General features: G+C 41.5%; 2 protein-coding genes and 2 non-coding genes across 5 annotated transcripts in view; 1 reads left to right on the forward strand and 3 right to left on the reverse strand.

Annotated features, from left to right (window-relative positions):
• Positions 1-2,599, forward strand: part of GPR1 (G protein-coupled receptor 1) — a 63,870-nt gene extending 61,271 nt beyond the window's left edge. For both annotated transcript variants that reach the window (XM_029932944.1, XM_029932943.1), the window contains exon 3: positions 1,113-2,599. In XM_029932944.1, the coding sequence (XP_029788804.1) occupies positions 1,141-2,208 (1,068 nt within the window). In that variant the 5' untranslated portion in view covers positions 1,113-1,140 and the 3' untranslated portion in view covers positions 2,209-2,599. The remainder of the gene's footprint in view (positions 1-1,112) is intronic.
• Positions 2,600-12,582: 9,983 nt separating this feature from the next.
• EEF1B2 (eukaryotic translation elongation factor 1 beta 2) lies at positions 12,583-15,241 on the reverse strand. Its single transcript, XM_029933984.1, has 6 exons — positions 15,063-15,241; positions 14,503-14,625; positions 13,732-13,858; positions 13,430-13,496; positions 12,893-13,018; positions 12,583-12,780 (listed from the first exon to the last, which is right to left on the reverse strand). The coding sequence occupies exons 1-6, from the start codon at positions 15,140-15,142 to the stop codon at positions 12,626-12,628; spliced, it is 678 nt and encodes a 225-aa protein (XP_029789844.1). The 5' UTR covers positions 15,143-15,241; the 3' UTR covers positions 12,583-12,625.
• Positions 13,154-13,287, reverse strand: LOC115288843. The gene has a single exon (XR_003907230.1). It is a non-coding gene; the product is annotated as a small nucleolar RNA SNORA41 (small nucleolar RNA).
• Positions 13,576-13,654, reverse strand: LOC115288834. Its single transcript, XR_003907222.1, has one exon. It is a non-coding gene; the product is annotated as a small nucleolar RNA SNORD51 (small nucleolar RNA).
• Positions 15,242-15,363: the final 122 nt, after the last annotated feature.

Here is a 15,363-nt window from a genome sequence, read left to right on the forward strand (position 1 = left end):
GGTGATGGACATTTAGGCTCTTTTCATGATTTGGCTATTGTTGAAAGTGTTGCTATGAACATTGGGGTACATGTGCCCCTATGCATCAGCACTTCTGTATTCCTTGGGTAAATCCCTAGCAGTGCTATTGCTGGGTCATAGGGGAGTTCTATGGATAGTTTTTTGAGGAACCTCCACATTGTTTTTAGAGCGGCTGCACCAGTTTACATTGCCACCAACAGTGTAGGAGGGTGCCCGTTTCTCCACATCCTCGCCAGCATCTATAGTCTCTTGATTTGTTCATTTTAGCCACTCTGACTGGCGTGAGGTGGTATCTCAGTGTGGTTTTCAATTGTATTTCCCATGTTTATTCATTTTTGAGAGATCGAGAGAGAGCATGAGTGGGGGAGGGACAGAGAGAGAGGGAAACACAGAATCTGAAGCAGGCTCCAGGCTCTGAGTTGTCAGCAGAGAGCCCGAAGTGAGACTTGAACTCATGAACCATGAGATCATGACCTGAGCCAAAGTTGGACGATTAACAAACTGAGGCACCTAGGCGCCCATAGTGATATAATTCATATAAACATGTTTGCATTCATAAGCATAGAATCAAAACATCATGGATGCAAAATAGGGTGTCAAAATCTCCAGCACTTGTCTATGAGATCCCAGTGGGTAGATTGATGAAGCAGTTAGAACTCTATGTATAGCTTGGGAAATTAGGGTACAATAAGGGATTTGAAGTCATCACCATGTAAGTATTCATCTGTTTTCTTTTATATCTTCCATAAAATAATCATGCAGAGTAAGAACCTAATGTATGCCTATTGAATGTTAGAGTCTCTCTAGTCAGGCCCTAAGTCTTATGAATAAAGGAATTAAACCTGTATCATTTTAATTTGGCACTTACTGAATACTTTACAAAAATGAGTTCCCAAAGCTTTGAGAGTAATCAGAGCAAAATTGAGGTCCGCCAAGATTTGGATGTCTGGAATATAATCACAGAACTTATCCAAAAAGAGACTTTTTCTAGTTCATAAGATGAAATATTTTATCCTGATGTTCCTTATTCATTGAACATTTCCTCTTCTTTTAAACATTGTATTTCTTTCTTTTAAAATTTGCTTCTATAGATATCCTTGTTCTCCACTTGACAAGGCCATGGAAGATCTAGATGAAACATTATTTGAAGAATTCGAGAACTACTCCTATACCCTGGAATATTACTCCGCAGAGTCTGATTTGGAGGAGAAAGTCCACTTGGGAGTTGTTCACTGGGTCTCCCTGGTGTTATACTGTTTAGCATTTATTTTGGGCATTCCAGGAAATGCCACTGTTATTTGGTTCACAGGGTTCAAGTGGAAGAAGACAGTCACCGCTCTCTGGTTCCTCAATCTGGCTATTGCAGATTTCATTTTTCTTCTCTTCCTACCTCTGTACATCTCCTATGTGGCTATGAATTTCCACTGGCCCTTTGGCATCTGGTTGTGCAAGGCCAATTCCTTCATTGCCCAGTTGAACATGTTCGCTAGTGTGTTTTTCCTGACGGTGATCAGCCTGGACCGCTATATTCACTTGATCCATCCTGTCATATCCCATCGGCACCGAACCCTTAAAAACTCCCTGATAGTTATTATATTCGTTTGGTTTTTGGCTTTTCTAATGGGTGGTCCTGCCCTATACTTCCGGGACACTCTGGAGTTCAATAACCACACTCTATGCTATAACAATTTCCACGAGCATGATCCTGACCTTAATTTCATGAGGCACCATGTTCTGACCTGGGTGAAATTTATTGTTGGTTACCTCTTCCCCTTGCTCGCAATGAGCATTTGCTACTTGTGTCTCATCTTCAAGGTGAAGAAGCGAAGCATCTTGGTCTCCAGTAAGCATTTCTGGACCACCCTAGCTGTGGTCATGGCCTTTTTGATTTGTTGGACTCCTTATCACCTGTTTAGCATTTGGGAACTTACGATCCACCATAGTAGCTATTTCCACCAGGTGCTTCAGGCCGGCATCCCCCTCTCCACTGGCTTGGCATTCCTCAATAGTTGTTTGAACCCCATCCTTTACGTCCTAATTAGTAAGAAGTTCCAAACTCACTTTCAGGCCTCAGTTGCTGAGATACTAAAGCACACTCTGCAGGAAGTCAGCTGCTCTGGTACAGTGAGCGAACAGCTCAGGAACTCTGAGACCAAGAACCTGTGTCTGCTGGAAACAGCTCAGTGAGTGATGACTCTCCCACAAATCAGTACAAAGCTTTTGTGTGGGTCCCCTGACAAATGCTTTCAGATTATTTGGTTCCAAGGTACAGAACTAACCGTATCTTTTTGTTATTATTTTTAGTCAATGTATTAGCATTACATTTTTGGGTGGGTCTAAAATCTAGGAAAGATCTTCATTTTTCAGCCTGCAACTTAAATGATCTGTCATTTTTGCTAATTATGCCACATTGGATTAATCATCACTATTGACACAGTATCAGTTATTATTTTTAATCTTAGTAATTTGGAAGTCCTAAATCTTAATATTAAATATAAGCTTCACTCATTTCAAAAATGTTAAAATATGTGCTTAAGCTCACTTTAATTTTGCAAAAGTAACCTATTAGACATGTTTTAAAAATACAGCATGTACTTAATTTCTTTATTTTATGAAATCTATGTATATACATTTATAAATTAAAGTAATAGTTGGTTATAAATTAAAGTAGTTTAAAACATTGTGAACTATTAATGCTTAGTGAAGTGTCCCAAAATCTAGTTGCTTAAAGTCACCATTTATCATTATTGTTATATCTCATAATTGAGTCAGAAATTCAAATAAGGCACCGAAAGATGGTTCATCGCTCCATGTCACAAGGTCTGGAGCTTCAGCTGGACTGGGGTGACCTCAATGGCTGACATGGGGAACAGCTTTCTCCTCTGCCTCACTGTCTTTTCTTCCCTTCCTCTCTTCTCCTTTTTCTTACAGCTATCCCAGCACGGTACCTGGGAGTAGTCAGCCTTCTTATATGGCACAGTTTAGGGCTCTAAGAAACCAAGGTGGACATTTCTAGTCCTCTTTAAAGGCTATGTCCGACCCCTGACACAGTATCACATCCACTGTACTCTCTTGGTCAAAGTAGTCACCAGGCCGGTTCAGGTTCAAGGGGAGGTGACATAGACCCCACCAGTCAATGGGGATATGCTCCTATCCTTTATCCCTCATGATATCAGCATAATTAACATTTTTGGAAAACTCTGGGTATGTGCAAGTATGTATAAGACTACTGTAAACATAAAACACTGACATCTAGATAGTAGATAGGGCAGCCCAATTCGGAATGATTTCAGAAAAAAAAAAAGCATGTGTGACATAATGATATATTTCTACCTTTGATTCCTATAACTGTATTGAGGTAGGCACCAGTACAAAACCAATAAGTACGCCTTTAAGTCAGTGACCTCTTCATGGTGCAAATCTGTTGCATTTTAGACTGTAATGGCATTTTGCCTTCTATCCACTTACTGCTTTAGCAAACAGATGAGTGTCTAAGGGGTACACAGATGCATATAGCACTTAACAGTCTAGAAAGTCTAGAGATTAAACCTACATAAAGACAATGCCAGAACAAGGTAGACAGTAATAAGTGCCATAAGAAAGCCAAGAAAAGTATAGATTGTTCAGAGAAGAAAGAGACAGCACCCAGTTTAGAAGTGAATAAACATTGGGGTTTCTTGATTTCGGGGTTTCCTAAGGATCTTGTTCCTGTCCCTTGTCTCTGCCGGTATCCTAGTCTTTTATGAACACAAACTTTGCTATTCGCTGCAATTTTTAAAAACATTTAATTTTCTGTAATGTCTTGATTTTATTTTGAAAATTGGAAGATGTGTTATTTCATGAATCAGTATCCTTTTTTAATCTCATTTCTCAGCTTTTGGAAATACTAATATCAGATCTTTATTGGCTCTGTTTTCTACTGTTAGCCCATACAACAATCAGATCTGGTTTTGGAAATTATTCCCCAAAAATGTGTGGTATAGCTTAGCATATCCCAAACTTCTGTCGTTCCCAAATTTTGTGGTTTCTGCCATATCCAGCATGGAGGAAGGGCAGGGAGAAAGGGGCTCCTGGTCAGTGTCTGCTCCCTCTACCACTAGGGTTTAAGATGTTCTACTTCCCCTCAAGGGATAGACCTTGATTTCCCAGGGTCAAGAGAAAAGCTGGAGGATTGAAGACAAAGAGAACTCCATAGGCTCATCCTTAGTTTGAGCAAATAGCGAGATTCTCAAAACTGTTGGAGAAAGAGGAAGTCTGAGAAGCAGGAAGGGAATTAAACAACCAAGGGCAGAAGGAAATTATGGAGCAGGTGATGTTACTACCTGGTCAGCAGGAGCTTACCAATGGCCTATAAAAGTATCTGAGATCTTTGGGGGCCTGGGTGGTTCAGTTGGTTAAGCTTCTGAGTCTTGGTTTAGGCTCAGGTCAAGATCTCCTAGTTTGTGGGTTTGAAACCTGTATCAGGTTTTTGCTTAGGATTTCTCTCTCCCTCTCTCTCTCTCTCTCTCTCTCTCTCTCTCTCTCTCTCTCTCTCTCTCTCTCTCCCTTCCTTTCTCCCTCTTTCAATAAATAAAATACTTTAAAAAAAAAAAGTTGAGATTTTAAAAAATATTATTGGCTTTAGAATACAAAAAGAGAAACTTGAAAAGTCAAAATTATAAATATTTGATTACACATCTATAAAATACACCTTTATGTCAAATAAAATATTTCATAATTATATAAAAACTTATATTTAATATGGGATTTCAATATGTTTCAGTGCTTCATACGAAGAGTAGAACTGCCAGAAAAGAAAAATGCTTTAAAGAAGGGCTACAAAGGTCTTAGAAGGACACTGAGTTCATTTGATAATCTAATGAAAGTTTTGGGCCCTTTCCCTAGAACATTTTTTTTTTAAAGTAATCTCGGGACACCTGAGTAGCTCAGTCAGTTAAACATCTGACTTTGGCTCAGGTCATGATCTCACAATTCACGAGTTTGAGCCCCACCTTGGCTCAGCTCAGAGCCTGGAGCTTGCTTTGGATTCTGTGTCTTTCTTTGCTCCTCCCCACCAAAAATAAATAAACATTAAGGGAAAAAAAAATCTCTACACCCAATATGGGGCTCGAACTCACAACCCCACAATCAAGAGTCAAGTTGCATGTGAGACTGAGCTAGCCCGGAGCCCATCCCTAGAAACATGGTTTTAAAATATCAATATTCTTAGATCCCAGGCTAAAAACTCTAGTTTTAGGAGCTTTAATAATCATGGATAGTAGGCATGTTAACAGGACTCTGCTAGTGGAAAGTAGCAACTTGGCACAAGTGCTTCCCAGCAGGAGTTAATTTTTTATTCTGTTTGAGGGGAGATCCAAGAAGTAGCATGGGCCCAGGACTAGGGGCTCCAAGCCTCGTCCCGTAACAGGTGGAATCTCATGAGTGGGGCTTTCCAGGGGTCTAATGATTAAGAGCAGGACCGAGTGACCAGAAGGAAAGAGGCAGGACAGACACTGGGGCAGTTAGGGACAGAAGGGAGGGAGCTCAGGGCCTAGTAGGCAGGACAGTAAATAATCCTGGCTTTCAGGGACTGAGGCAGAGGCCCAATGAGACAGACCTGCCTCTTCAATGGAAAGAAGCTCTTTGAAGAGGACTAGTCCAAGGGCCTCCAGAAGCAGGGTATCTGGATTTGAAGTAAGGCTCTGTGACCCTGTGGCAAAATTAATTCAAATTTCTAGACCTGTTTCTCCCATCTTAAAATGGACGTAATAGTAGTACTTGCTACAGAAAGTTGCTCTGGAAATTAAATGAGTTGATGCGGGTAAAGCACTTAGAAGGGTACTTAGCTCTAGAAATAACTTGATCAATATTAGCTGGTATTAATCAGTGAAACTCTTGGCACCTTTTGACATAGTAACTGCTTAGTAAATATTAGATCTTTCCTCTTGGATGAACATAAAAATCTCACAGGAAGCATAAGGGAGCTACACAGAGAATTAAAAAACAAGACAGTATATAAGTCTTATATAAGACTTTGTGCCCGGAGGCTGCAAAGGGTCAGAAGCAGAATAAAAGATTCCTTGAAAGGGCGATTTCAAGTGCATCTTGAAGAATGGCTATAATTTTTTAAAGTGCCGATGAGAAAAGAGGCTTTTTCCAGGTAGGTGACACATTAAGGGCAAATGTACAGAGGCTGGAAAAGAGGCTGAGATCAGAAAAAAAAAAGTCCCATTTTGTAGGGACAAAAGGGAGGCTAGAAGCTTCACAAGTTGGTGACAGGCTTGAATAGCATCTTACATACGGGCAGCTCCTTGGGGGATGAATTTGAGAAATCCATGGACATTTTCTTTTCCTTTGGTTTTTACTTAACTGTAAGTTATGCAAGCCAGTGGCACTTCAAACAACAGATGGTCATTTGGGACATTTCTTGAATGCAACTATTACCATCCATAGAGAGCATGTAATGAGAGAATGTGTTTAGCAGTCTCAATATCCATTTTAAATTTACCCTTATGTGACTTTATGCGCTCACCCTGCTTAATTGAGGATATGCATGCAGCAAGGGTCTCACCAATGAAACAGGATTAAATTGTCTAAAAGCAGGGACAAAGAACGTTCTTCATTCCGTTCCCAGCACATTACCTGGCTGAGACGTGGGTTTCAGTTCCTCTCACTAGGTGAATCATTGGACAAGTCATCTCTCAGAGTTCAGTCTTCTCATCTATAAATGGTAATAACAGTGTCTGCTTTATCTCATAGGCTTGCAATGGGGTTCAAAATGGACAATGTATATGAGGCACATTATTTTTTTACCTTTTTATTCTAAGGACAAAAAATTGCCATTGCTAAGTTGTATTTGTTTGGGGGGAAAGTACACCCATATCCCCAGACATGAACACAACGCCTTTTGAATTTGTATTTGTCCACAAGCCTGTCTTTTCCTAAGAGGGAAAAAACTCCAGCAGTTTTCAATGTTGCTATAGTCTCTGCTACTTTTTAGTTTTATTGTTTATAAAGTATTTCATTGAGTATATATGTCGTAAATCAGTCATTTTCACTTATGTTAGGATTTAAGTCCTTTTATTCACAAACTTCCACCTAACAACCTTCTCCAGGTCAGAGTTGTCTGCCTTTGTCATTCCCTGGCTTGGAAGCCTTCAAGGTCCCGCCCCCACCCTCTCACTGGAGCCAGGCCCAATGTACAACCTGCCCCCGCCCCCAACCCCCATCTGATACCACACAGATGCTGCAAAACCAGCCAGATTGCTCTAATTGCCTCCCAAAAGTGTCTCTGTCTATTCTTATTCCTGCCTTTATCATTCTGCCTTTTACCCCCTCCTGGAATATTAACATGTTTTCTTTCTTTGCATTTTCTATTTTTACAAATTACTGATCAAGGTCCATCCAGCTCAAGTCGCGCCTCCTCTAAAAAACTTTACTCAAAGTCTAGCCTTCCCTGACCTTCTGAACTTTTGGATTATTTGCTTAATCACAAAATGACTTTTAACAATTTTATGTTTGAGACAACTCCCTATTGTAGTTTTCTTAACTCTTCTTTTATATTTTTATAGCATGATAACTGAATGAATCATTTTTTAAAAACTTTTTAACATTTATTTTTGAGAGATAGAGCATGAGCAGGGGAGGGCAGAGAGAGAGGGAGACACAGAACCTGAAGCAGACTTCAGGCTCCGAGCTGTCAGCCCAGAGCCCAACATGGGGCTCAAACTTACAAACTGCGAGATCATGACCTGAGCCGATGTCGGTCGGCTAACCGACTGCGCCACCCAGGCGCCCCTGAATGATTCATTTTTAATTCGCACACTGTTCCCAGCCTTGTGCTAAGAATGCCAAACATGAAAAAGAAGTATGGTCTGAGTTACTGTAATCACTTATGGGGCATCGAAAAAAAGGTGGCCTCTTTTATCTTAATTCTCCAAAGCCAGAAACAAGCAAACAAAAAATCTCTTTTTCTATGTATACATATGCTTTCTGAGCCCCTTCGTTCAAAAACAGGTCATTCAGTATACTGGCTCACAGGAAATGTGAGCATTGCTTATAGCAGCAGAAAACTGAAAGCGGTTGAAAGCTCCAATAAACAGACTGGTTAAATAAGCTATGAGACAAAGGATTATATAACTGTTAGAAAACAAGGAAGCTCTATAGGTACTGATATGGAATATTCAAGATATAATATCCAAGACATCCAAGTCCCTTTCTGTGGACAAAGTAAAATGTGCAGAAACACCTTGTACTGTAAGGCTACAATTACTCTATGCGTATGCTTGCACTAGTTCTGGAAAGACCTAAGAACTTGACATTGGATGGTTTTATGGAGGTAAACAGGGGGCCTGGGGTTGCGGGGTAGGGAGATAGACTTCACTGTATAACCTCTTGATTTTTGAACTATGCTACTGTACTATCTACTTTTTAAAATATAAAATTAAAAGAAACCACTAAAAACATATTTGAGGCTGTGAAGATTTTTAAAGTCACGTTTCAGTATTTATCATTCTAAGATTTACAAGACAGCTGTGGTTTAACCATTCTAAATTTAACTCCTTTTACTTTTAACCAAATTTTTAATCCTTAGTTTTTATCAATATTTTACATTTGGGCTGAGCTCAATCCCTTTAAAACATCAATGATTGTGAATGATTTGGGGCTACTTTTCACTAGTTGCTACAACTCGATCTTTCCATCGCACCATAATCCCCAGGCTCTGATTCTCCAGAAAAGGAAGTGCACCGCCCTCTGCTGGCTTTCATGACACTGACAAGTGGGAAATTTCTGATGGCGGAAACACTGCTTTGTGGAGGTGGTAGTCATTGATACATTGAAATACTGATTAAATACATTTTCTTTCTAATTTAAACAATTTCCCAAATATAAGGTGGTCTCCCATATAAGGAAAATAAGATTGAGAGGAAAAGAAATAGCACTTTCTGGTTTGGCTAGGAAAATTCTGACCTCAAACAAATCATTTCATCTATGGTCTATGGGGACTCCAAAATAAGACTTCTAGATGTCAGTAATTCCTAAACTCCTTCATAAAAACTACTGTAAACAAACAAACAAAAAAGCCAAATGTTACATAAATCCCAAACTCTGATGCAGATGCTTCTAGTATCTGGCTATGCTTGATGTACTGCCTTCATCTCTGTGCTTACCTGCAGCATGACGTCAGTATCGAAGTCCCTTCACCCAATAGGTTCTCAGATTTCCATATCCAAGTAAAATTGCCACTTAGGCCCCACCTCCACACCCTGGCTGGGCTTATGAACCACAGCCTGAGAATCAGTTACCTATAAAACACCCTTCCCAAGATGGAATGCTACTCATCACATTGCCAAAAACACTTAAAACAAGCTCTCTCTTAACAGTAAATGAGGAGTTATTTCAACTTGCAACATTTGCCTTGACAAACGGTTGTAATTTGTGGCAAATTTTAGGAATCCTTCCCTTGAGCTCACTTCCCTCCTCTGGGCTAGGTGTCCTTTAGTAACAAAGCACACACCATCTCATATCATATGGCTTTCAAGTGGAATTTGTTAATCGTGTGAAGTTTCAGTCCCAAGTAAACCCCAACTTGAAGATCCTAGGTGACAACAAATTACAGTAAAACCTTGGGCCACAAGTAACTTGTTCTGCGAGTGTTCTGCAAGAGGAACAAACATTTCGAACACATTTTAACTTGGTAAACGAGCAAGGTCTTGCAATACCAGTAATATAGGGCACCTAACATCAAATCAAAATTGTGGCAATTGTTCTCCTGTCTTGCTGTGGGAATTGTGGGCGACTGTCTCCCATGCTCAGACGCCTGTCTCAGGCTGCGATGTTTGGCCGAAGTCCATGGTTTTTCAGAATATTGGAAGGTGCCCATACCCAGTACTAGTGTACTTTTTGTCACTTCAAAGCCCCTGTGGACAGTCCTTTGCTTTTCCATACAACAGTGAGCTTAGGAATGCCTGGCTCCATTCTAGGTCAGGCTGCCTGCATGTAGAGACCCTTTCCTCTGCTGCCTTATTGCCAGTGACATTCAACACAGTAAAGACAAGAGTTTATGAATACTGTACTACAGTCATGGCACCTGGGTGGCTCACTGGGTTAGGCGTCTGACTCTTGACTTCAGCTCAGGCCATGATCTCATGGTTTGTGAGTTTTAAGTTCCCCACTGGGCTCCATGCTAACAGTCGGGAGGGAGCCTGCTTAGTTTTCTCTACTCCTTTCAAAATAAAAAAATAAAATACTGTAGTCAACATTCATTAGTGATAGTGAAAGTCGTCCTACACAATAGCCCTCTTCTCTCGTCTCCCTCACACCAGCCAGGAGTTCTCAAAGGTAAGTGCAGGTTAATTTATTTTTATTTTCTATCTTATTTTGTATTATATGACAGTATTATAACCATTTTTACATGAATATTTCTGGGTTGAGGAACGAATCATCTGAGTTTCCAGTTTTATGGGGAAATTTGCTTTGATGTGCAAGCACTCTGGATTGTAAGCACGTTCCCAGAACGAATTACCCTCGCAAACCAAGGTTTTACTATGCCTCACCAGCCACTGAAGTCATTGGTCCATCTCAACACTTAATTCCCTTTTCTCCAATGTTTCACTAAGTATTCCAGCAAACATGAAGATACTCCCAACATCTCCACTGAGGAAAACAAGGCTGGGTATTAACTTTTTAACTCTCTGCAAATAAACAAAAAAAAACAAAAAACAACCCCAAGGTCTGAACCATTATAAACCTGCAGGGCTAAAAACCTGGTCAAAAATTTATCCTTTTATTTATTTCAGAGAGAGAGAGCGCCTGCACACAAGCCCAAGCAGGGCAAAGGGACAGAAAATTTTTACTTAATGTTTAAGAGAGAGCACGTGTGGGGGGGAGGGAGAAAGAGAGAGACAGAGGATCCAAAGCAGACTCTATGGGGAGAGCAGAGAGTCCTATGCAGGGCTCAGGATCCTGAGATCATGACCTGAGCCAAAGTCAGACACTTAACCAAACTGAACCACCCAGAGAACCTTAAGCAGGCTCCATGCTCAAACCCACTACCCTGGGATCACACAACCTAAGCTGAGTTGGACATTCACCCAACTAAGCCACCCAGGCACCCCTAGTCAAATTTCTTAATCCAAAGTTTCCACAAGTGACGTTTATAGGATTTCTTTTGAAAACAAAAGTGAATATGAAACTTTATTGCAGTAAAAGTGGTACCCTCACGCATTCACTGGGCACAGAAACCATACTAACCATTGAGTCCATTTCTACAATTTTGGGCTAAATATCTAACAGTACTGATGCAAAGTTACATTATTTTTTCAATTATACATCTGCTGGGAGCTATCTGAACTCACCGGCTGAACTCACCGGTAGAGTGAAAATTCCTAGTGAAGGTACAGCTAGTGGCAAGAGCAGCCTGTTCCCCTGCCCTGTCCCTGAGGTGTGATTGCACCTGGACTGGGAAGAGTTGCTGGGAGCCGCGTTGGCCTTGCTGGATGACACAGTCACAGCAAGGAAGTGGCAAATGTTTGCACAGCTCCTGCCATGAAGTGAAACTGGTATCACCTACTGTTGGCTCATATTGGGAATGGACTGCTGTTATTGATTAGGCCTCACAACGTTCCAAAGCAGACCGATATTCCCCACAGATACCTCATGGGAAGCAGCATATTCTCACCTCTACAAAGAATTTAGACAAAGCACCGCAGATGTTTGTCGAAAGGCTCTTCTAATGAGCCTTACAGACCCAAGATGAAGACTATAAAGGGGGTTAAAAAACACATAAGTTACTATTAACTCTAGAAACAAACAAGAGCCAGACAGAAGTTACTGCACGTACCTTTGCTAATTGGTGCCACAAATACCTTCCCTTACACGAATATCCATTATGATGGGTAAAAATAGTTAAAACTTAAATTCATACACAAAGGCCAGCACATCTAGGGCCCCTACGGTGCTTACACCTTCAACATCGAATAACAAGATTGACACAAGCAACTTACTAACCAGCGCAAATACATTCCTCCTTTTGAGCCAGACAGAATGCCTCCTAGCTTAGCCCATGCCTGAATCTTAGCGTTATCCATATAAACAAACATGTTTGCTTTCTGCTTCTCACTGAGAACATCCTACTATCTTCTTAGTTGTAAGATTTACTACCAGTTTAAATAGATGTTTATGTTATCTGCTTTTCACTGAGAATATCTTGTTATCCTACTTGTAAAAATTAACTACCTTGCTGAAATTAGAGTAACCCTGCAAAAGTGCCTCTGTAAAACTGGTTTCTGTGCACTTCTTAAAACATTTTATCACTGAGAATTATTTGCAGTAAAAGTCCCACCTTTTGATGTCATGTTAACACTTGATCTGTAAATAAAGACAAAAACCGACAGAGCAGAGACGCCTGCCTGGTGAGCAGAAAGAAGCCGAGGCTCGCTCACTCTCTTTCGCGGACACGGTCCATCCATCAGGGAGCCCTGCACCTGCTGGAGCTGGACGCCAGCATACATCCATCAGATTTCTTCCCCCAAAGTGGAAAAAATATAAAAACTACCCCATGTAAGAGTCAAGAGTCAATGGTTGTCTTTCAAGCTTTTATTCAAGGGCGATTATCTACGATGTTTTAGATCTTATTAAAAGCAGCCACGTCCATGGACTGCACATAGTCCTCAAAAGCAGTGATCCGCTCCTCCAGCATATCTGTTCCAACTTTGTCATCTTCCACTACACACTGTATTTGAAGTTTTTTAATTCCATACCCCACCGGAACTAGTTTAGCTGAAAAGAACATTAAGAAAAAAAAAAAAACCTTAGAAAAGGCCCATCATTGACAAAGGTGTAATTATGCAAATTCCAGATGCCATTTTCAAAAAGTAAAGATTGAACTCACAAGAGCCCCAGACCAAGCCGTCTGCCTGAATGCTTCGGACGCACTCCTCTAGTTTTGCCATATCTGTCTCGTCGTCCCAAGGTTTCACATCTAGTAAGATGGAAGACTTGGCGACAAGGGCAGGTTCTAAAAAGGGTACAAACAGCATTATTTAGACGCTACCTTATGCAGGTCTTTTCCCATTTTAGTCAAAGACATTTAAAAAATCATAACCTCTTTTCCGATGGGTCGTCTCCTCAGCCAAAGAAAACCACAAAATTCATCTGTTTGTCACTCACATGCCCACTTTCTGTCGTGCTAAGAAAGAGGTACTGAAGAGGTGTGACAGTTTCTTTTCCACAGAGGAATGCTACAACTGCTACCGGAAGAGCAGCTGCAGACCAGTAGCTGTGGAAGTCTTATGAAGAGTGGCCTACATGGGTTTTAAAATACTGACCTAGTCAACTATTGCGGAGGAAATCACTTTGGAGATCAAGATTCAAATTAAGATTTCTCATATTATCAAAGTAAAGCAGCAGAAATTATAAAGTGACCTACTTTTGGCTTTCTTTGACTCATACTGTGCCAGGCGTTCCTCTCTTAGCCGCTTTGCTTCCTCACTTTCCTATAAAGAAAAATTAAATACATGTCACAAAGCTGGTTGTTTCTCGGCTTAAAAGCTAGTGGACCATCACAACAAAGACCAGTCTCCTCAGAAAAAAGCAAATCCATCAGGAGCTCAGCCGAAAGATGGTGATCTGGTTTTGTTCATCATGTAAGCGGTCAGGTAACAAAGCGGCGAAACCAGAATTCAGCCTATAATTAAGCTCACTGACACATGTTATTAATTTATGTCATACCTCCTCGTCATCAGATCCAAACAGATCAATGTCATCATCGTCTTTACTATCTGTAGCTCCACTCCCCGTGGTGTCTTCCACATTAGCAGGGCCATACTTGCCCAAAGCTTTCTTCACTCCTGGAAGGCTTGAAAAAAAATTTTTTTTTACCTTCAACCACGATTAAGTGGGTATGATGTTCTTTTTCCGGCATTACACCAGAACTCGTTTCCATCCCTATTTATCAATAGACCCCTTTTGTACTAAGAATTTACTCCTAAATACTCCCAGATAAATACTTTTGTGTTTAACTCCTCACCCAACAGACATTAGTAGCATATGATTCGTTATTAACGTTTAATACTCACTAGGATTTACTCTTTCAGTATGAGTATTTCTGTTTGAGATCTCATTAAGTATGCTCAGCTCCATTCTTAGTGAACTGGAGTCCACTTCCCCAAACTTCCACCCTTGTTGACAGTTTCAGAAGAATGGCCAAGTACAGAATGAATGAGCCACCCTCTCACCCCAGAGGTGGGCCCCCCAGGTCAGGCTCCAGGTACCCTGTCTGGGCAGTGTGGGGAAAAGTTGAATTTCTGTTGTCCATGTTCTACCTGTTCTGTGAAAAAACGGAGGACTTCAGTCTCTTGGGCTTCTCAAGTCACAAAGATATTTAGCTCACAATATCCCAACCAAACTAAAGTAGTCTGAGTCCAATTTCATCATGTGGAAATCCTGAGTCTCAGGTTAGAAAGCGCTCTGCTCTTCGGATGAATACAAAGACAATCTTACCTGGCCTTTTCCTTCTCATAAGACTTGATATGATTATACCAACGAAGCGCATGATACAAGTCGGCAGGTGGGGGGCCGGAAACTGCTTCAAATACTGCCACATCGGCTTGTGATGGCACGTACCTGCCGAGAACACAAATGTAATCACACACGCCTTTAAAAGAAACTACAAACGCTAGGAAGTAAATGACAAACGCCACACCCATCAAACGTATTACTGGCAACTGGCCTCTTTACTACCAGGCAACCTGGGCTGACTTAGTTTGTTTTTCAGTAAACTCCTTAAAATCAGGGAGCACGTGTTAGTCCTGCGCCCGGCCCTGAGAAATCCCTGCTACTTCGTGGACCTCAGATCGTAAGCCCTAACCAAGACCTACAGGCTTACATTCACTAACCGAGTAAAGATGCGGAGCAACCCGGCTGAATCCCGCCAGGGGACAGAAAGCACATTGTTTAACCCTTCACCCTCGCAATCCCGCTGCCTTTCCCCCAGCGGCGGCAGAGGCCGCGCCACGTGGCCCGACCGCAGGTGCCGGGCCCCAGCCTCAGCCCGTCCTCACCCCTCGATGTAGCTCTTGTCCGCCAGGTAGTCGTTGAGGACTTGGAGGCCGGCGGGGGTTTTCAGGTCTCCAAAACCCATGGCGTGAGCTGATTCGGGAACCGGGCAGCAGCGGAGGAAAAGAGGTACAAGGGATCACCGCCTTGCACTCAGAGGAAAAAGGGCCCGCGAAAGGCCGGAAAATGCCTTATATAGAGACGTAGGCGTTTCCCTCTGCCGCACGGGCCGAAGGTTAAAGGTCAAAGTATGTTAATATCCTCATTCCTCAAAGTAAAACTCGATGGCCTGAATTGGACGGCCCA

This window comes from Suricata suricatta, chromosome 3 (genome assembly GCF_006229205.1).
Source record: "Suricata suricatta isolate VVHF042 chromosome 3, meerkat_22Aug2017_6uvM2_HiC, whole genome shotgun sequence".
In the NCBI taxonomy this organism is placed as follows: domain Eukaryota; kingdom Metazoa; phylum Chordata; class Mammalia; order Carnivora; family Herpestidae; genus Suricata; species Suricata suricatta.